The following is a 20,270-nucleotide window of genomic DNA, read 5'->3' on the forward strand; positions in this document are numbered from 1 at the left end:
GCACATTTTACCACGAAGATGGCCAAGTCCCTCACCTTGAGTACCTGATGGATTGTCAGTGGCGGGCATCATGTAAACACACACGAATGCACACATAACCCCTTTACCCTAAACTGACCTTGCTCTCAGGTCTCATTTCCACACAGTTGGTAAGCTCCAGCTTGTGAAGATTGTCACGCCCAATGCAGCTTTTGTACCCCTTCCCACCCTAGCTATGCAAGTCCTTATGGGTTCCTGATTGAACTATTTGGGAAAGTCCAGCACTGGATACAAGGTGAGCACCAGGTGAGTGCATGTTGAATGAGCAAAAGCAAACCAGCTATTCCGCTACCTGGAGCTCTCTCTCCAATGACTCCCACAAGTAGTATTCAGCCAGAGCCCAAGCAAGTCCTGTGGCTGCCTCCCTCTGATCTCTACTGGTTTACTTACAGAACACCAAGCATGCGACTCCACTTCCTGCTTCGTTCATCTTTTCCCTTAGCCCCAGGACCCACCACACTCATCTCCACACATCCTCACCCTCTCTGTGGCCTGGAGTCCAAGTTTAACTGCACCTCTGTCAGAAACCAGGATATCCTCCTCCGCTGCCTGCCCTCAGGGCTGCTCCTCTACCTCACTGTACCACATACCCAGCTATACCCATTGGCTGAGAAGACTAATGCTTTCATCAAAGATCTATCTCGTGGAATTTATAACCTGATAATAAAAATATGGAATCGGTTCAGTGTTTTCCGTGTTGAACTGGGCTTTTTATTATGATGCCCCCCTCCTGCCCCATGTTTATGTTCTTATTTTATTCTCTATTCAACCATCATCATCAACAACAATAACAGCACAAACATCTCCACCTAGAAGTGAGAAAGTGATAGTTTAAAGGGAAAAAAAGCTATGATTTAAAAAGAAATTGACTTCAGTTTAACTACAAAGAACTTTATTTTTAAAGAATCAGTAATTCTGAAACCTTTTAAACCAAGCTTCACGGTGAATCATACAGATACAAAATAAAATGGAAAGAGTTCCCATTTAAAATCCAACCTATTAGACAATTAATCTTAAATCTCATTTACAGTTTGGAGTATTATATAGCAAAATGAATTCCTTATCTTTATAATGGGGTTTCAGAAGTGTGAGTTATAATCTAATTGCTCTGATATAATTAAAATAGCAAAGGGGAACACAGCACATCCTGCTCCCACCCTGAACAGTGGCATAAAGCTCCTACCACAAGAAAATAGGCTATTTTTACTACTTCATCTATGCTCAGAAAAAGTGTTCGCTTTTGAAATAAAAAGATATGATCTTGATCAAAACTAGATATTTCATATCATGCACAAAAGGGGGGAAGCTCCCAACAGAAAAAGGGGAAAGCTCCCCACAAAAAAGGACAGTGTGTTTCAAAGAGTACCATGACTCTTCCTGGCAGCTGGTGACCATTCACTAGAACGCCTCCCTTTCCTCGAAGATACAGGCGTCCTGAATGTAAGAGATTGAACTAGGAGTTAACGTTAGGCACAGAAGGAAGCCTTGGACTTTGGGAGATGACAAGACAACTTTCAAATGTACCTGCCCTGTTAGAAAACGCAGAGTGTTGTTACTGTCTTAGTAACTGTCCTCGGTACTAAGACAAAATACCTGACCAAAGTAACTTAAAGGAGGAAGGGAAGGCTTGATTTCTGCGTATCTGGAACAGCCTCATGAGAGCAGGAGCTGGGGGTGACTGGTCACACTGTATCCACAGTCAGGAGTGGGATGGGGTCTTTGTCTTTCTATCTCAGGTAACCTACTCTAGATAATCCTTCACAAGCCAGTCCCCTATCTGCAGTTGACATCATGTTAAATAAAACAAAACAGATAGCCCAGATATATAGTTCCTACCTTTACAGAGTACCAAGAAGGAGCTACTGTACCTGTGATGTCAGTGGTGGTGATGTCAGAGGCTATGATGTCAGTGGTGGTGATGTCAGTGGCTGTGATGTTAGTGGCGGTGATGTCAGTGGCTGTGATGTCAGTGGTGGTGATGTCAGTGGCTGTGATGTCGGTGGCTGTGATGTCAGTAGCAGTGATGTCAGTGGGGTGAAGCAGTTGTCTGTGAGGTATCCACAGTCAAGAGCTGACAGGAATGAATGCTGGTGCCTAGCTCCCTTCTGTTTGATTAACTTCAAGACCCCAGCCCAGTTAAGGAGAGTCCTTCTACCTGAATTAACCTGACCTAGACAGTCCCTCACAGACATGAAGGTTCAGAGCTTATCTTCTGACAAGATCTTGTCAGTGTGTCAACCAGTACAAACCATCACAGTGACTATAACTGTAAATGTTCAACAGAAACTTTGATCTCAAGGCTAGCTATTTGTTTTCAGCTATGTGTGGATATTGACATCAACAAGCTGGCATGAAAGCCACTGATTACAGCAGAAACATCTCAGAGACTAGCCTCATGCCAAGGTGGTTGTACTCAACAAGGTGGTTGTGGCAAAACACTGTTATACTGGGGTAGTGCCTCAATCTCAAAATCTGGGGGCCGGACACAGGAGGATGGCCACGAGTTCCAGAGCAGCCTGGGCTACACAGTGAGTCTCAGACCATTCTAGGCTACAGAGCGAGACCTTGTCTCAAAAATAAACATAAAACAATAGTGACCCAAACCATTCTTTAGTAATCAAATTACTGCAAAAGGCAGTCATTTATGCAAAGTATTTGAGTTTATTCGTTGTCCAAATTATTTATTTTGTCATTGCTTCTGCAACGGTATCATCCATTTCTGGGGTCAGTTTTCTTCTTGTTAAAATGTAACTTTTAGAGATTCTTTCAGCTATTGTCTGAAAAGGAAAAAATCTTCTTAGTGTCTGGGTGTTCTAAAGGGTCTTTATTTTATGCTATCTGTTTGGTGTCAGGTATAGGATCCACTGCTGCTGCTAAGAAATGGAGGCAGCCACCTCCTCCATATATGATCTGTCTTTCCTCCCAGCTTTTAAAGCCGTCTCTGTCTCTTTATGCTGGACACGTGCTCACAACACCGCCAGTATTCGAGTTTCACATGGGAGTTACTTAACCCGCTTACAATTTGCTATGCTTTTTGTTATATGTCTCTCTCACGTATTTCTCTAGTTAAAAAAATTCCCAGCCATGACCACTGTTAGAGATCTGTAGCTGTTGTTTACTTGCTGACACATTTTACATGGGCATGTGAAGGGAAGAAACAAAAAATAAAAGATAAAAAGTTAAAATCAATGCTACCACCTATGGCTCACTAAAATAACGATGGTGGAAGGGCAACTTCTGAGAAAAACTGAGACACTGCAGAGTTCAATTTTGTAAACGGTATGCAGAGATCATTGAAACCAACAAGTTCTTTCCTCTGGAGGGAATCACCATAAACTGACTGTCACCCTTTAAGAGGACATTTGTAAGGGTGAGTTAACTTGTTATGTAAAACACTCCTGTTCTCATGTGCCACTGTTAAAGGATCCAAGTTTGAAACTGGGATTGAAAGCTGTCCGGCTAGAAAGGTACTCCTCTGAGAAACGGCTAATTCTCCCCGTAGATGAAGAGCGAGTCCTCCCAAGCACGGCTCAGAAGGCAGGCAGTGCATGACTACAGACAGTGTCTCCCAGTGTCAGCAGAGCCCACGACCTCATTAAGTACAGGGCTTGATGGAGACACGGTGTTGGACATGATAGAGGAAGATGTTAGGAAAGACCTGAGAACTTGCCATAATTTATTCCGCCGATCAGAAGCTCTGGGGCTTGGGGAACTGAATAAATGGTCTCGAGTTAGCAGTGCGGGGTCCATGGCAGAGTGTTTCTGACAGTTCTGAATATTAATGCCACAGCGGAGTATTTTCCTGTTTCTTCCCAAGATGAAATGTTCCTAAATGGCCAATTTTCTGCTCTTGATGTCCTCCCTGGCCACTCAACCAGCATGTATTTTTGGCCATGAAATGCGGGAAAGACTGTGTCTGTAAACAGTTTTACCATGCCTCCCCACCGCCACTGGCATCATCCCCGCTGACATCACCGCCACTGGCATCACCGCCACTGGCATCACTGCCACTGACATCACCCTTACTGACATCATACCCAATGACATCACCGCCACTGGCATCACCGCCACTGACATCACAGGTACAGTAGCTCCTTCTTGGTACTCTGTAAAGGCAGGAACTATATATCTGTGCTGTCTATTTTGTTTTATTTAACATGATGCCAACTGCAGATAGGGGACTGGCAACAGACTACTACTAAGGACTCTACTTGGGGCCTACCAAATGAGATCTGCATAGAAATTAGGGAAAGCAGAGGGGAGGGTTGTGGGGGGAGGAGGAGGGGAGCATGAAGGGGATGAAAGGAAAAAATGGGGTCATAATGAGTACAGTGATAACATATTATAGTTTGTACAGGAACTGCCCCTATAGACTCATACATTTGAATGCTTGGTCACTAGGGAGTGGCACTATTAGGAGGTGTGACCTTGTTAGAGGAAGTGTATCACTGGGGGAGGGCTTTGAGGTTTTAGAAGCTCAAGCCAGGTCCAGTGCCTCTGTCTCTTCCTGTTGCCTGTGGACACAGACATAGAATTCTTGGTTCCTTCTCCAGGATCATGCATATCTGAGTGTCATGCTTCCTGTCTTGATAATAATGGACTAAACCTCTGAACTTGCAAGCCAGCCTCAAATAAGTGTTTTCCTTTAAAGAGCTGTCATGGTCAAAATGTCTCTTCACAGCAACAGAAACCCTAACTAAGACAATATATGTGCACAAAATCATCACAACAAAACTTTAGTATATTAACATCATCATAATAATAATAAAATAATGGTCCTGCAAAGATAGAAAAGTCATTCTAAAAGCAAAGATGATGGTGACAACTCCCTGGCTGTCAATTCCACCAGCCTATGCCAGGCACAGGATTTCTTAAACTGAGTCAATAAGAACTGATTTATTTACTCAAATATTTATTGACTAATAACTACATAAACAAGACAACATAGCGCCTGCTTCCTGAAGCTTATAATCTACTGAGGCAAATAAGAAGACAAATGGAAGGGCAGAAAGACAGACAGACACAGATACCGTACGTTGTAAGTGTAAGGAAGCAGTTTACTTTCCATGGAGTGGTGTGGGTTGATTCCTCAAGGGCCATTTAAAGGGACTGTAAGATTTGAAGCTGGCACACTCGGGAGGTACACTGGCTAGCTTTTGAACATATGCCTCCCTAATACTGGGCTGCTGGCACGCCTGTAGGGCATTTTTAAATTAGTGGTTGATAGGGTTCCACCCACAATGGGCTGCTGGTCTGGGTTCTGAAAGAAAGCAGTCTGAGCAAGGCACGGGGAGAGACAGTAAGCAGCGCTTCTCTATGGCTGCTGCATCAGCTCCTGCCTACAGGTTCAGGCCTGGTTTGAGTTTCTCTTTGGCTTCCCTCAGTGGACAGTGACTCAAGATATGTAAGCCAAATAAAGTTTTCTCCTCAAGTTGCTTTCGGTCCTGCTTTGCAGGCAGAATGAAAACACTTGTTGGTGGATTCGGTGTAGAAAGGGAGGAAAAGGAGACATCGGTTTCCAAGTTGTGAGCTAATGGCTGGTGGACCCTAACGGAGATGAGGAATACTAGGAAAAACAAATGGAAGGATGTGGGGCCACTGGAGAGCTCGGCTTTAATATGTTCATCGAGATGCCTGTAAGGCAACTAAACACAGATGTCTAGGATTTACCAGATGCTGGTTGGCAAATTGGAAACTAAAGAATGATTCAAATTCCTGCTCCCAGCTCCATTTAATCCCACTCTTAGAATATCTGTATACCACTGTATTTTTATGTGTAACATATCATATATACATAAACACACATGTATAAAAACAAAAAGAAAATACATGAAAACAGTAAGGCGATGTTGGCTATGACTTTGCCCTGTTTTTAAGATGTTTTATAATAGTGTCTTGTTAATTTTGTTATTTCAAGAGATGAAAAAGTAGGAGAAGCTGAGAAAGGCTCTCTGTTTAAGAGGTGTTTCTCAAGGCTGGAGAGATGGCTCAGTGGTTAAGAGCACTGCTGCTCTTCTAGAGAACTCTGGTTCAATTTCCAGCACCTACAGGGTAGCTCACAACTGTCTGTAGTTCCTGCTTCAAGGGATCCAATCACTCACACAGACACACATGCAGGCAAAACACCAATGTACATAAAATAAAAGTAAATCATCTAAAAAAGAAGTGCTTCTCACTAATGTAGATAAATCTTTCAAATACTTTTGTTGTCAGGGTAGGTTCTAAACAACTCTCTAAATCAAAACCATAATGTCTCAGTTTGTAGTCTACGTATCTTCAGAATCTGTGCTGTTTCCCAATCTCTTTCAAAGCAAAATGGAACATTGTGGCAAAGCAAGTGAGAACGAGTGAAATTGTGCGCAAAATAAATGAATCTCTAACAGAAGTTAACTATCAATGAATTCAGCTAACGAGTCTTCAGTGCTATCCAGACACTTCGCCTGGCCAGAGACATCCTTGATTTCTCTTTCCCCATTTTCATATCTCATGCTGAGAAGACCCTGCTTGTTAATAAATCTGCCACCTGCCTGTGACAGAAAAACAGACAGACAGACAGACAGACAGACACACACACACACACACACACACACACCTCTGCTTCTCGGACAAAGCAGTAAAATGACAGTGAGATCAGGAGCCATAGCAGACGGCCTCTACGGTGCAATCTGACATTTCCAGAGTCCACACAACCTTGCCTCCCTCTCCCACTGGGCCAGTTCAACCTGTCCCCGGCTCAGGATGCTGGCTACAGTGTGACAGACAAGGACGGCCTACCATGCAAACCAATACTAACCCCCAACGCTTTGATAGCTCCTCAGTGTTGCTAGATTAGAATGCAAGCAAGGTCTGGAGACCCTTGGTGTGTGTTCTTCTAGCCTCTCCTTGCCCGTCCCCAGTCCTTCACTAGTCCACGCTCAAGCAATTTGCAAAAGGTACACTTTGGCACTCCAGGTTTCGGCAGGCCCAGTTCCCTTTGCCTCTCATCGTAGCCAGCTAACCCCAGCAAAGCCCTGGGCCTGTGCTTTCCCTTAGGACTGCTGTCCTGGTTCCTGCAGGGTCCTCTGTGTCCTTGAAAGACTCTGGAGTTTCCTGCGCTGTCAGTCTGTCTGTCATCACCCTGCAGCTGAAATACGGTACAACGCTGCTACAGTCCATGCTCCCTTATAAACCAAATATCTAGAAATCTCCCTTACTTTCTTCAAGTGAAATTTACAAGTAACACTCCTTCCAGATATACACTCAGTCACAGCTCAACACAACATCCTCCCTGTAAAAAATAAGAAAAATTAAAAGTAACATGATAATTGATATGAATTATACATGTCCCAGCAAAGCACTACAGGAGATGCAAGCCTTCTCTTCCACCTGTGCATGGAATCTAAATAAAGCGGGGATAACAAACACAGGCTGTTCTGTGACTCTAGTATCACATGTTGGCTCCAGTGGTGACACGATTTCACATGAGAGTGAATAACCCCTGATTCCAAACAGAGCAGAGTTTGAGTACAACTCCCACCCAATTTACATTTACAATTCAGCTTACAATTTTCCCTGGAAAACAGTCATTATATATTAAATCTATGCCAAAAAGTTTGCTGTGTTTACATTAAAAGTACAATTAAGGTTTGGCTCAAATAAGGTTTGGCTTATGATTATAAGCAGATTTTTTTTTCTTTACTAGTCCTTCGGCAGAACATGTGTGTGGGGGGTGAGTGTGCATATGTATGCACACAAGGGACCATTCTTGAGGGGAGTGTCCTACAGGCTGTACAATAGGTAGCACCTTTGGCCCCACTACAACAAATGCCGGCAACTCCCCTATTAATCTTTAGGACAACTAAAAACAACCATATACAGTTCTAAAACCACCTGGAATATGCTTACTGAATGTTTACTTAAATGATAACCTTTAATCATGAGACCGCACAAATTTTTCTTTTCAAAGCATTGCTCATGTCAATTTCACATGCATAAATTCCTGGGATTCCTAGTAAAGCTCTAACATACAGAGCTGATAGACAGAAACCTTTCCCCCGTGACTGAAGTGCACATGGGGAAGAGGAATGTTTGAATGAGGCTATGATCACTTCCATACTGCACTCTGGTAGAGGAAACCCGACTTGGCACGTGAAAATGTTCTGCCATCACTACAGACAGAAACGCTTCTGGAGCCCACGTGCCTGAGTATTTTCCCATCACCTCCAGAAAGTAAACAAAAAGTGGAAGAGGGGTAAGAGTGTTTATGGCCCGATCTTCAAGTTTGCTACTGTGATGAAGTAAACATAACGCTCTTAAGAGCTCAACCCTTTGAAGGTATTTCCAGAACTAGCAATGACTGGCCCCTTGGTAGCTGTGTTCGCTACAGCTGCAGGAAGAGGCCGACATCCATAAGGGAAGTTCAAGGCGAAGGGGCAACAGAGACAGACTCAACAGTGGGGCTGTGGCAATGACTTCTGCGTTGCCACTGTACACATGGCAACATGTATGGCAGGCCCCCTTTCCCAGGTCCGCCTCTTGGATCTGTTGATTCTCAGCCCTGGCTGCATTTATGAATCTCATGAATAGGCAGGCTTTCAAAGTTACTTGGACTTTGATTATTTCTAATTTTTGGTGTTGCTTTTACTCTCTTCAGTGATTCTAATGTATTGAAAATTGCTATCTTAACCCCAAATTCTAATTCCTATGGCTCGGTATCAGCTGTCTCGGTATCAGCTGATGTTAGACCAGTAAAGATAATATTTTAACGGTAGGCAAAACTCAGCATTTCATAATTTACCACACAGAAATGACATCAGGATTGCCTCCGGCTAAGCTGATGTTACTAAATGTATTGCACTGTTATATGAGAGTGGTTATAACTTGGCAAATTCCAGTAGGAAAACATGAACTTATTTTAAAAGATTTACACATTCTCTGGGCTTTATAAAAACTCAATAAGAGGCTAGAAAGATGGCTCCGTGGTTAAGAGAGCTTTTGCCTTTGTTGAGGACCCAGGTTCAGTTTCTAGCACTTACACAGTGGCTTGCAACCAGCTATAATTCCAGCTCCAGGGCTTCCAATGTTCTCTTCTGATTCCATGGACACTACATACATGCAGTACACATACAAACATTTAAACATGCAGGCAAACACTCATCCATGTAAAATAAAACAGCCTCAAGGAAATACAGTGGTATATTATTTATGTTGTAATAAATAAAGCTTGCCTGAAGAACAGAGAAACCAAGCAGTTAAGCACTAGAGAGCTCTTTCCTCTACAAAATCTTCAGACAGAAAAGAGGGAGTTCCTGTCTCTCCCCCCCCCCCCCGTCTTATATTCCTCTCTCCACCCAGCCACATCACTCCTGTCTCCACCTCCCTAGTGCTGGGATTAAAAGTGTTGGATCCCAAGTGCTGGGATCATCTTTGTGTGAGTTCTCTTTCCCTTTTAGACAAATTCAATCTCGTGTAGCCCAGGCTGGCCTCGAGTTCTGGGATTAAAGGTGTGTGCTACCACTCCCTGGCCTCTCAAGGCTTAGCTCTGCACTCTGATCTTCAGGCAAGTTTTATTTATTAAAACACAAATAAAATACCACTATAAGGAAAACATGATAAGTCAGTTTACTCACATGTACATAAGCCACACAGGACAAAACGATGACAGTGGCTAGTTAGGGAAGCCCCTGGATACACATATCCAACAAAAAACTGAGACGCAAACTGGACTATAAAGGTATCCTAAAATTTCAGCAAAAAACAAATTCTGCTATAGTTATATATAGAATGAATAAAACTTTAGACAATAAAAAGTGAAACACCCTGCCTATTCCATGACTCAGAGACCTAGGCATACTGTCAGTTTCACATACCATGAGTAACCATCAATATCACACTGGGCTTCCTAAAAGCTTTATTGGTCTATCTGTTAATGTTGAACAACAGTGAAGAACAATCAGCCATGCAGTTAGGAAAACTGTCCATTAGAGCAGAATCTGCTTCCTGAATGCAGCCTGCCATATTGGGCATCTATCAAACCCCCTGTATGGGCTCAAATCAGAGCGGTGTCAATCGAAGGAGGTCAACCTCAGCCCCTGAGGGCCACAATGAACACAGAGTTTCTTACCTACCTTCCTTCTTGATAGCTAGAGAACAGGCGCATGACCTACATCAGGCCCCTCTGATGGCTATGCTTTATACATAACGTTAAGAATCCAGTGATGAGTTCGGCCTATTGGAAGAGAGGTCAATAGCAGCAAGTGTCAGTCAGTCCTATGGGTTTCTCCAACCTGGTATGTCAGTATTTTTAACAGTAGTACAAACAACCTAATGCCCTTCTAGTCTGTCCTGTGGTTAGTAAAGCCAGAGTGGATGCCAGTACACTATTTCTTGAACTGATGGCCTTGTAAGAGAATTAATAGTCATCTTGTCATCACAGAGAGAGCTCTTCTGAGAGTGAAGGGGAAGAAGGCCAACTTTGAGATGTCCCTTTATTCCTGGCCCTCATTTCTTTGCTCTATGCACAAATGTTCCTGGTCTTCAACCCTTGATAAGCCCTACACTCTGCCCATGAATGGGACCCATGACTCAGAATAAAGCTTGTCACTTTCATAATTATGTACCCTAAGACTACAATGTCCACCTCACTAGCAGACTCCTCTTTGAAGGGAGCTGGTATACTAGGACCCATTCTAGAGATAGAAAATTAGAAGTTGCTTCCAATTGACAATGACACTTAGTCCAGCAACCTATGAGAGGGCAATTTCTTCTAACAGCCATAAGGACTGGAAGCAAATCCATCCCGAATCAAGCCGCCAGAAGAAACCAGAGCTGCCTAATACCTTTGTTACAGCGTGTGGTACAGCCTGAGCAGACACCCAGACAAACTGCATCCAGGCTCCTGAGCTACAGAAGTGGATGTGACAAGTGTGTGTTTCTTTAAGCCAGTAGTCTGAGGACATTTGCTACTTAGCAGCAGATGACTAATAAGGTAGAGCCAAGAGGAGACACTGGAGTGGAGGTCCAGTGTTGTGTGAACTGTTTGACCCTCTGAACCACATCATATTGGAAAAGCAACTAATAGTCTTGATTATTGTACACTGATATGGATTTTTGTATATTGATACAAATTTAAGGGTTTTTTGTTTGTTTGTTTGGCTTTTGTTTTGTCTTGTTTTTTGGTTTTTCAAGACAGGGTTTCTCTGTAGCTTTGGAGCCTGTCCTGGAACTAGCTCTTGTAGATCTCGCACTCACAGAGATCCACCTGCTTCTGCCTCTGGAGTGCTGGAATTAAAGGCATGCGCCACCACCGCCCCACTCGAAAAGACCTTTGTATACTCTGACTGCCCTGAGCTTCATTCAACAGTCATTTCACCAGCAACCATAGATGTCAATGCATAGATACTAACATGGCAGCAGCTTTTTCTGTGTTGCCTCTCAACAGGCTAAGGCTTAAATACAACTACTGTCTCATTTTACAGATAAGGAACTAAAATTAGAAACTGCTGAGCCCAGAACCCAGGGCCTTGAAAGCCCAAATATAAGTGTAGCACTCAGCCTGTGGACACTGAAAAGAGAGAATTTATCTAGTAAATCCATGCCTGGAGGCTAAGAGAACACCTTTTGAGAACACCATTTGCAGCCTGGCTGGATTTGAAGGTCACTGGAAAAGTATGTTTTGAATTTTGTCTGCACAAGGAGGGGTAAGAAAGCATCAATTAGGATGATCAGTCGCAAGACTGTTCACATAGTTCAAGTCTAGCAACATCATGCTCACGTTCTGAACCACAAAACACTTTCAAAATGTAATCTACACTGCTGATTGGCATTCTTCAACAAAATGTTTAAAGAAAACAACATATGCCTATTTCAACTCTTCTTTGATAGGGCGGATTTAATCATTGTCACTATTTTTGGAAAACATTACCTTTTCCTCGCTTTTTGCTGTGGGGTCTTAGCTGTACCCTATTATATTATATGCAAACATCTAGGTAATGAAGATCAAATGGAGGCTGGGCCAATCATAAAAGCTGCGAGCTCTCAGAAGGCCCTTAACTATGAGAAGCACATAAGGAATACCTGCCGTTCACCCCAGCCTTGCGCTCCCACCGGGTGGCCATAGCTTGGGGTCCACGTGAGCAAGTGCTGGAGCACGTGAAGTGCCACTACACACACTATGTGCCAAACATGCCATGATTGGCATGCTCCAGACACCTGGTGGTAGTTATATACAGTGTATTCTGAAAGACACTGGGGTATAACTTCTTAGGGCAAACCTTTAAATTTACTGCAGCAACACTTGACGTTTGCAATGTGGTGTTTGAAGACGAGTGCTCTCCACTTGAACTACAACTCTCTCTGTGGCTTTCAATCACTTCCCAAACCCTATAAACACACATGAAATGTGCTGTCGTGAAAGCCACTTGACTCCTCAGAGGGAAGTCCAGTCACTCCAGAGTGTGACCACTCCCATTTTTATCAGAAAACACTCACAACAGTCATGAACAGAATGGTGAGAGAGAAAGGGTTTAGTCTTCAGAAGAACCATAGTGCTTTGCTACTTTTTGGCTGGAGGAAGGAAAGGGCAGCATTACACTTTCCACTTATGAGTTTTCACAGGGGGATAAAAAGGTTTTTTTTTTTTTTTTTTTTTTTTTTTGTCACACCTTAAAAAATAGGAATGGAACAGGAAGAGCCAGAGAAGGAAAATGAACGACCCAATGCTAAATGTGGCTAAAGGCCGCAGTGATCTGTGACCGCTGCTTGCCTGCTGTTCAGCTCTTGAACACAGGAGTCAGTTTCGATTGAACTCTTCCTTCAGTGCAGCTCAGGTAGTAAAGGCTCTTTAGCTAGCAAAAACTGAGCAACCCATCACTCGATGGAAGGCCACTATCTCCCAGCTTACACTCTATTTGTGCACTCAGAGACAGAGGACCTGCAGCATGCAGAAGGAAGCGGAGAGGCAGCCATGAGTCAGCCATCCTGCCAGGCAAACCAGACAAGACCTGCTGTCTGGAACCTGGCTCTCCATTTTCACAACACAGCATCTATTGAAAAGATTGTACCGCAACTCTTTAATGGGAAAATGCAACCAGCAACAGCAAACATCCATCAACTCCACGCCGGTTCTTGGTACACGATGGATGGGAGAGCGGTCATTTTTAATTCATGGTACCTTCTTGTATATGTAATGCGAAACTAGACTGTAAGTTTATAAAGTCATTTTCAGTTGCCTGTATGGTGCTGAATTATTTAAAACTCATTTAAAACACACACACACACTTCTGACGATTTTAAAATACTGTTTGACAACTGCATTTTCAGCAACTGCAAAAGTGTGTGCTGAGATTAGACTATGTGCACACTGTCTCTCAATAACAAGTCCTGGGTATTTTTACCCCGGGTGCATCACACCTCAACTCTGTTTGAAAGAAAACGAGCGAAAGAAAGCCTCTGTCCAGAGTTCAAATTACTCAGAATCTATTTATACCTCCTGGTAAGTAAGAGTAACTGGTTTATCAAAGTCCAAAAGTTCGTTACCCTGGGCAACCCTCCCTGGGAAGGTACACAGCCAGCAACTCCCAACCAACACTGGGTAAGAACTCACTGAAGAAAACCCCAAGTGTAACTCTGAAGGAGACTGAGGATCTGGTTGGAAAAAGCAATTGTAACACAGTAGGCACATACCAAGAGTCCTGAAAAATTACATTCTACCCTTTGAATCATGAAAACTCAGTGATGATTTTCTCTTCATAAAAAAAAAATCTGGCTTAAATACCATTTGCCTAAACATTTTAAATCAGGGTAAAACATCTTAAAGCAGCAAACTTGATTCTCCCACAAATATAGAGACCTATCTAAGATGACCCTGTCTCTTCCCTGTCTGGGGTGACATCTTGGTGTTCATACTATTTACTCAAGTTTTCTTTCTACTTTTCTTTTTAATACATATTTATTCAGCTTGTTGTGTATGAATGCCTTCTTACATCTATGAGTATTTGTCATGTGTGTACCTGACACCTGCGAGCTCAGAAGAGGGTGTCGGCTCCCCTGTAACTGGCGACAGATGGTTGTGAGCTGTCATATGGGTGCCGGGAACTGAACTTGGGTCCTCTGTAAGATCGACAAGTGAACCTTCTATCTCTGCAGTCTGCAGGTCTCTTCCCACCTTTCTTATTTTCATGATGGAAATCTGCCACGGTCTTGTCGACTTGAATAATCTTTTTGTTTCATTTTTGTTGTAGTTGTTGTTTTCTGAGATAAGGTTTGACTGTGTAGCCTTGGCTGACCTGGAACTCACTCTGTAGACCAGGATCAACTTGAATGCAAAGATGCACCACCTCTGCCTCCTGTGATTAAAGGCTAAAGGCGTGTGATCCCAACTGCTGGGATCACCTTTGTGTGAGCGGTTTCTCTTTTTCTACGATACTGTGATACTGTGTAGCCCAGGGTGGCCTTAAACCAACAGATATCCATCTTCTCCTCTGTCTTCCAAGGCCTGGGATTAAAGGTGTGTGCCACCACTCCCTGGCCGGTTTAGTTGACTAGTATGGCTGCTTTGTCCTGGGATCTTCAGGCAAGCTTTGTTTATTAAAACACAAATAAAAGCCCAGAGGAGGTGGTTTATGTTGTCATGGGCTTTTGTTGTCCCCATTCTAATGCTTTATCCCAATGCCCCAAACAGTGTCTACCACCAGGAGGGGCTGAATGGATCCTTAGAGAATAAATGAAGACTTTTTTGTTTTAAAGATTTATTTTTATTTTATGTGTATGAATGTTTCACCCACAAGACTGTGCACTATTGTGTGCAGGATCTATGGAGGCCAAAAGAGGCGGTCAGATCCTCTGGAACTGGAGTTACAGACAGTTGTGGGCTGTCATGTGGTGCTGGGAATTGAACCCAGGTCCTCTGGAAGAGCAACCAGTGCTCTCAATCACTGAGCCAACTCTCTAGCCTTCAAATGAAGATCTTTGTCACAAGTCAGTGTGCCTCCCAACAAGAGATTGGCCAACCCTGTTCCTAAGCAGCGCAATTTGGGGAGCTGGGAAAGACAGCTCAACATGCAAAGAGCTTGCTAGACTCCCGGTTGATACCCAGGACCCCCCCCCCCATGGTAGAAGTAGAGAATTGGTTCCCAAATGGTACCCTCTACCTCCATAAACCCAAATAAATAAATGTAACAAAAGTGGGGTGGTTTTATTTTTGTGCGTTTTTTTGTTGTGTGTGTGTTTGTTAGACAGTATCTCTCTACACACCCCTCCATGTCCTAGAACTCACTAAGTAGACCAGGATGGCCTTGAACTCACAAAGATCTGCCTGCCTCTGCTTTCCCAGTGTTGGGAGTAAAGGTGTGCGCCACGTCACACATTGTTTTCTCTTTGAGCACTTTGGGAGTGAGCCAACGTGGCTCACATCTGTAATGCCAGCATTCTGAAACGACAAGAAAACGAAGTACTAGGCCAACCTGAGTATCGAACTCAAAATAAACTGGAGCGATTTAGAGTGACCATAGTCACCTCTATACAGCCTCACAGACAATAAATAAATAAATAAATAAATAAATAAATAAAGGAGCGCCTCTTCTCTCAGGATTGAGATTTTTCTCTCTAGACCTCAGTCTTCTCCACTCTAGAGAGGGGTGTGGCATAGGACCCACCCAGGGTTAGAGCCCACATCCTGGACCTGCTCTTGTACCCAGCTGCTGTGGAAACTCTCCTGACTCACCTTGTCCCAGGTAACGTTTCCTCCTCACTTTCCCTTTCGAAGTCTCACCTGCTCTGGCCCCGCCCTGCTCCGGGCTTCCCCAGTCTGGACTGCTCTGGTGGCTGGTGTCAATCTCCAGCCTTGTTTTCGCTTTTCCTACATCAGCTTTTCCTACATCAGCCGGGACTGCCCACGAGGCCAGGTTAAAAGCATGGAGCAGGGATGGCAAGGCACTGAAGTCTCAGCCAGGACACAGCAACAGGCTGAGATCCACACGGGAACGCCGAGCAAGACTGAGGAACACCGAGACAGCTTCGAGTGCACATGCGAATCCCCATCTCCTCACAGACCCCAGAGAGCAGTATGAAGCCAGCTGGGGGCCGCCTGCTCCTCCTGCTGCTGGCCGCGGTGCTGACGGGAACCCGCGCTCATCCTGTGCCCAGGGACACCAGGCTCCCAACAGATGCAAAGGAATGCCACCTAGCCAGGTTCAAGTCTCTGCCCCCGCAAGAGCTGCAGGCCTTCAAGAAGGCCAAGGATGCCATAGAAGAGGGGTTGCTCAAGAAAGATGTCAAGTGCAGCTCTCGCCTCTTCCCCAGGGCCTGGGACCTACAGCAGCTGCAGGTCCAGGAGCGCCCCAAGGCCCTGCAGGCTGAGCTGGCCCTGACACTGGAGGTCCTGGAGAACATGACTGACTCAGCGCTGGGCCCCATCCTGCACCACCCTCTTCACATACTCCGCCACATCCAGTCCCAGCTGCAGACCTGTACACAGTCTCAGCCCACAGCAGAACCCGGGTCCCCGAGTCGCCGCCTCTCCCGCTGGCTGCACAGGCTCCAGGAGGCCCAGGAGAAGGAGACCCCTGGCTGCCTGGAGGCCTCCATCACCTTCAACCTCTTCCGCCTGCTCATCCGGGACCTGAAGTGTGTGGCCAGGGGAGATCAGTGTGCCTGAGCTCAGACCTTCCTGCCAGATGCTGGAATTCTGCACTGTGTGGACTCGCCAAGCCCCCGCCTTAATTTATAGCCCTTCGTGACTCTTTAAGAAGTATTTATTTATGTGTGTGGGTTCTCAGACTCAGACCCCACAAAATGTCTATTTTTGTACTTTTGTAAACAATCTGCAAATACAAGTTGAGAAAAGGGGAAAAAAACACAAATAATAAACCACTATATTTTCCTGCATTTTGACCAGCTGTGGCTTTCTGTATTGATCTCTGCTGCAAAGACAAGCTCCTGGATATGAGTGATGAGAACTATCCTTACCTGTGGGCATAGCATTAGAAAGCAGTTAGCGGATTATGGTGGTCTGGTGACGTGGTGGAAGTATGCCCTCCCTCTAAGATCCATGGCCTCACTAGATCCTGGTAGTGGGCTAGGTTTAAGTACCAGGCATGATTTCCCTCCTGTTGAGCAATCAAGTCTAATTATACAATTTTAATTATTGCCAAGATACAAGTTGGCAGCTGCACCTTATGGATATCAAGCCATGCTGGCCACTAGGGTTCACAGGTATCACCGCTGGGCAGGACTACCGGTGGCTTTCCTCCCTTGGCAGCTTGCACAGCACTTCCTGATACTATGAAATCTAGATCTCAGGGAGGAGGAATCTAGGGCAGCTCTAGCTCAAAAGCATCCAACTCCTGGGCCTAAAACATGTGGTGTCTTTAGCAATAGGGACTACCCTTCAAGCAAGGGCAACAGCAACAACCTATATTGACTTGGGAGTCTCCAGGCCAACCCTGACCAAGACCTGAAAAAAGATTTCCCCCTTTTTACCCAATAGCAAGTGGTTAATCTTGAAATCATATACGTACCAGCAACACTAATGGACTCAGCAGGTTGTATTTATTCATTTAATACATGTGCATATGTACATAGGACAGTAACAAAGAAAAAAGGCCAAGGTTCTTAGAGGGAGTGAGGGGACTGGAGGGTACAGACATTGAGAAAGGTTGGAGGGAGGACAGGGAAGGAGGAAATTCATGTAATTATATTTTAACTAAAATATGAAAAAAATTTAAATGTCTTTTTCATAATCAGTCCCATCTCCTTCTTATCTTACATATGAGATAAGAGAATGTGTATATATATATACACATATACATATATGTGTGTGTATGTATGTGTGTATGTATGTATGTGTATATGTATGTATGTGTTTGAGCTTCTTAAAGGTTTAAAGGTTAGTTACATTTAAACTTTCTTGCTTTATAATAAACTGTGTTTGTGGACTGTCATGACCACAGGCTTAAATACTGGTTCTCAGCAGAGTTTTGTAACGTCTTTTCCTTTCTCTTTTTCTGGAGACCTAAATGCCCAGGTGACACAGAGCTCCTACTAGTCTGTGAGTTTCTATCAAGGATGACGGAGTCACTGTGGTCATAGCGTGAGTGGAGTGAACAACCGACAACACCCGGCATCTCATCCCCGAGTGAGGCTGCCTCTGAAGCCGCATCGTATGGGGGGGTACCTGTTTCCTGGCCCCGGGCAAGCATCCCTCTCTGCTCACCTACTGAAACACCAACTCGTCTAGCTGCTCAGCCTGCCATTCCTCAGCAGAATACCAGAAAGTGCCTTTAGCATTTTACCGAATTTTGGATCTCAGAAGTTTCCCTTGAGCCCACCCATGATTTCTAGTCCTGAGTGGCAAATCTGATTGTACTTGGTTTGGATTTTCATTCGGCTAGTGGCTGGTCCACCCCAATCTCTGATTTTATTCAACAAGATTCATTGGGAAACTATAATGTACCAGCCAATGTCTGAGAAGACGTGGAGGACAAGATACGTAACAGGTTAAGATTTGTGAAAAGATGCTACTGTTTAGTTCTATTTCAATGGCTTGGCTTTCCCACTACAAATAACACTTTCTCGTGTGTGGTGGTTTGAATGTAATTGGCCCCCTTAACCTCATAGGGAGTGGCACAGTTAGGAGGTATGACAGTGTTGGAGTGGATATAGCTTTGCTGGAGGAAGTGTTTCCCTATGGGGGTGGGCTTTGAGGTCTCCTATGCTCAAGCTATGCCTAGCTCAGCTCACGTCCTGTTTCCTGCAGATCAGGATGTAGAATTCTCATCTCCATCTGCAGCACCATGTCTGCCTTCATGCTGTCATGTTCCACCATGATGATAATGGAATGAATCTCTGAACTGCAAGTCACCCAATGAAATGTTTTTCTTTAAAAAAGTTGCTCTGGTCATTGTGTCTCTTCACAGCAACAGAAACCTAACTAAGACACTATGAAAAAGAATTTGGGAGGAAAAAAATTTAAGAAAAAATATAAAACATAATAATACTTCATCTAAGCTACTCACTATTAGTATTTTGATATGTTTCTCTTCAGCCGTTTATGCAAGCTAGTTTTCACCTTGAAAGAAGAAACCCCTGAGGGTGATAGCTTAGCAATAGAGCATTTGATTAGCATGTGTAAGGACCAGGGTTCCATCCCAGGATGCGAAATATACAAAAATAATGTTGAAGGCATATTATATACAATGCCTTGTATTCTGCTTTTCACCTTATTTGGCCATGAGTGTTTTTCAAATTCATTAAACTAATCTCTAACAATATCATTTTAATGGCTGTATAATGTTCTAGTCTGTAATGATTATTGATTTACTTACCTGCAACTGGACACTTAAGTGGTTTCCCAAAGTCCATGTCAATGCACAGAATGATATCAATCCTTATTTGTTGTGTTTATGGTTATTTGTAGTTTGTAAAGATCCTCAGTAATCAAGGGACATAAACCTTTTTTCTACTCTGTACACTCGCCATCTATGTGCTCTGCAGAATGTCCACCCCAGCATGCCATCTACCAGTTCATATCACTGCCTGGGTCACCAGACCCTCAATAATACCAATGGCTTCTTTAAACAACTTATTAAGTTATGGAGGAAGCAAGCTGGTTGCTGTAACTTCTCATTGCTTAACAAAAAAATCTTTACGCCATGCATTTAGTATGCACTAACTTACCTCTGTGAACAATGGCCTTTGCCAAACTGCCTGTTGGGATTTCTCTTGAAGCTCATGTTGCTTTCCTCTCATTTATTTCTAGCATTTAGGCCCATTAGTTCTAGCCTCTTATTGGCTAACTCTCATATCATGATTCAACCCATTTCTAATAATCTATATGTCACCATGAGGTCATGGCTTACCAGGAAGATTCTAACCTACGTCCGTCTCGGGTTGGAGAATCATGGCCTCTGCCTGACTCGGCTCTTCTTCCCAGCATCCTGTTCTGTCTACTCCGCCTACCTAATTTTCTGCCCTATCAAAAGGCCAAAGCAGTTTTCTTTATTCAACCAATGAAAGCAACACATAGAAATAAGACCCTCCTACACCACTATTCTTTTAATTTTGGTTTATAATGAATTTGGACCTAAAAAAACAAACCTGTTCCTTTTACCAATATGTAAAACTATGTTCACTACTTTTAAGCTTAGAAATATAAATCTCAGCTGGGCACCATGAGATGCTGGAGACGGAAGCTGGAGGATGAGTTTGAGGCTGACCTCAGGCATGACCTCCATCTCAGAACTGAAAAGGATGAT

At 43.8% G+C, this 20,270-nt stretch overlaps 2 protein-coding genes across 2 annotated transcripts in view; one reads left to right on the forward strand and one right to left on the reverse strand.

The window, feature by feature from the left end:
- The window catches only part of Rhbdd1 (rhomboid domain containing 1), a 124,882-nt gene that overhangs the window by 69,638 nt on the left and 34,974 nt on the right, over positions 1–20,270 (reverse strand). The gene's annotated exons all lie outside the window — the stretch shown is intronic.
- LOC130862710 (interferon lambda-2-like) lies at positions 16,043–16,672 on the forward strand. Its single transcript, XM_057752463.1, has one exon. It carries the CDS (start codon positions 16,043–16,045, stop codon positions 16,670–16,672), a length of 630 nt encoding a protein of 209 aa, XP_057608446.1.

Source organism: Chionomys nivalis, chromosome 2 (genome assembly GCF_950005125.1).
Source record: "Chionomys nivalis chromosome 2, mChiNiv1.1, whole genome shotgun sequence".
Taxonomy (NCBI): Eukaryota; Metazoa; Chordata; class Mammalia; order Rodentia; family Cricetidae; genus Chionomys; species Chionomys nivalis.